The sequence below is a fragment of the Penaeus monodon genome, chromosome 30 (genome assembly GCF_015228065.2).
Source record: "Penaeus monodon isolate SGIC_2016 chromosome 30, NSTDA_Pmon_1, whole genome shotgun sequence".
Lineage (NCBI taxonomy): Eukaryota > Metazoa > Arthropoda > Malacostraca > Decapoda > Penaeidae > Penaeus > Penaeus monodon.
In genome coordinates, this window is record NC_051415.1 from 33,261,713 (window position 1) to 33,264,150 (window position 2,438).

General features: G+C 37.7%; 1 protein-coding gene across 1 annotated transcript in view; it reads right to left on the reverse strand.

The window, feature by feature from the left end:
- Positions 1 to 17: 17 nt before the first annotated feature.
- Positions 18 to 2,438, reverse strand: part of LOC119592429 — a 10,830-nt gene continuing 8,409 nt past the window's right edge. Inside the window, exon 10 of the mRNA XM_037941252.1 lies at positions 18 to 2,431. Within this exon, the coding sequence (XP_037797180.1) occupies positions 435 to 2,431 (1,997 nt within the window). The 3' untranslated portion in view covers positions 18 to 434. The remainder of the gene's footprint in view (positions 2,432 to 2,438) is intronic.

The window sequence follows — 2,438 nt, forward strand, 5'->3', positions numbered from 1 at the left end:
TAAAATATCTCTTTTTATTGAGCTTAAAAATTTATGATAAGATATTTTGTATTCTTGTTTCATTCAGGACAGCTTAAACTCCTAAGACATCAGACACCTTAGCTAAATCACATTAAATCTTGTCACTCCCTGGTGACTTTTTATAGAAACTGCTCTTGTGACTTTTATGATATAGAAGTATATACTTTCATCTGTTTTTTCATTCTTCACATAAGTACAAACTTAAACATAAATCAACTTGACAAAGATTTCTACCTTCCATGTCACACCCATCAGGTACTACAAGTGACCAGCCTCAACTTTTGAATACTCTAATATTACTAGTTCCTAAATAAAAAGGCGACCTTAAGCATTGTTAAGATATACCACACTAGTTTTCCAGCAAATTACGTAAAAGTCAATGAAATTTATATTTCTGAGTCATGTATGTAAGTTTACACTCTTGTCTTTTTCTTCATACCTTTCCTTAGTCCTTTTCCATACCAGCCTGGTGTAATTTTCTTCTCTTCTTTCTCATCCTTTTCTCTGAACTCTTCACCATCGCTCATTTTTTGATCAGCCTCTTCTTTCATTTCATTCTCTTGCTCTTCAAAGTCTTCCTCTTCCTCATAATCCTCATTATTCTGCACCTGCTCAAATTTAGATTTTCTCTTTGTCTTAGCTCTCTCGTATGTCAAACTCTCAAGATTTTTCTCAAAAACAGGTTCAAACCTCCGGTAATTGCAGGTCCGTCTCCTATTTATAATGTCTCTTGCTTTCTGCACTTCATCACACTTGACTTTGGCAGGTTTTAGCCTAGCCAGCTTGCAGAGTTCTGGATTGCTACCATTACAGTGACACTTGAAAACATCAGGTTCTGGTTCCACTTTTGAGTCACAAGATGCTCTAGTTCTGCTCCTTGTCACTCTTCCAACAGGAAGACTGTCACCACTATCAAATCCTTCAACATCAACCTCAGGTGAAGAATTTGTATCCTGTGCTTTAGTGCTTCTGTCTGGAACATTTCCAATAGCATCTTTCTCCTTAACCTCTGAGTTACTATCAAATCCCCAAAACCAAATGTACTTAACATCATCATTATCACACCCTGTAAATTTTCTTTTGGCAGCTCCTTTTTGCCTGGTAACACTATCATTCAAGGCTTCTGTACATATATTTTTGAGAATTACAGAACTTGATTTTTCTGAACTCTGATGATTGCGTTTATTAGAGCCTTTTCTTTCTTCCTTTTTGGTAGTACCCATAACATTATTGCTACTAGTTCCACAGAAGCTTTGATACCATATGGACTTCAGCTCCTCACTCTCAGAGGATTCAACCGAATATTTTACATCTGTACTGTTCAGTAATTGAGTTTGACCCTCACAAGTTCTAGGAAATGACTCTTGAGATGCATCACAAGCCTCCGGGACTTCCTCTTTACATGCAGATTCATTTTCTACAAGTGTTTCAACACAGGCTGTCCTGATTATTCCATCAACAATATGTGTTCTTAGTAAAAAACTGCCATCAGCCACTATTGAGCCATTTTGACTATATTCATCAGTTGAGGAATTAGAGACAGCTGGATTCATATTTTCAGCAGAATGAGCATTTACACAAACCTCTTCTGACTTTACAACACAATCTTTCTCGACTGGTAATACACTGCTGTGAAACTGAGGAACAACTAGTGAAAGCTCTCTGTCATATGTCTGTTTCAGCTGAAAGTCAAAGTTTTCCTTTAAACTGCCAGAAGTTAAAACTTCTCTTTGAACCACTAAGTCACTTTCCTCTGTTTCTACCAGGGAATTAGGAACCATTACCTTATCACTACTGTCACTTGAACACATGGATAATATGGAAGGAGAATCATGGCAGTTAGGAAGACTAGACACTTTAGAATCAGTTGCTGAGGCAGGGTTTAGGTAGGTGTTTGCACTATCCCTCTCTACAGTATCAAGTTGCTCAGTATTGCTGCACTGATCTGTCACACTTTCTTGGCACTGTTCACTGACAGACATTTCCTTAGCATTGAAATATACATTTGTTCTCATCCCATTACTTGCACTTTTTGCCCGCATTTCTTTTCCACTGCTTACTGGACTTTCCCCTAAGGACCTGATACAAAGACCTGTGCCGTAGAAATCATTCTGTTTTAAGAGAGCCTGACCATGCTTAGCCATCTTAACATTGGTTGATGAATAGGCTAGTTTGAAATAATCTATGTTATTGCATTTCCTCACTGGTGAATCACTGTCATTTCCTTTCTCACAGTCTGCTTTCTCACTTAGATCAGACTCAGAGCATGAACTTTCACTGCTTTTCAAGGAATTCACATTTGTGTTCAGGAAATTTTCACTCAGGTTTTCACTCATCCAAGTACAAGATTCCACATCTGACAGTTGAGATTCTTCATCACTGTCTAAGCCATCACTTTTTAGATCCTCTTCTAAGGG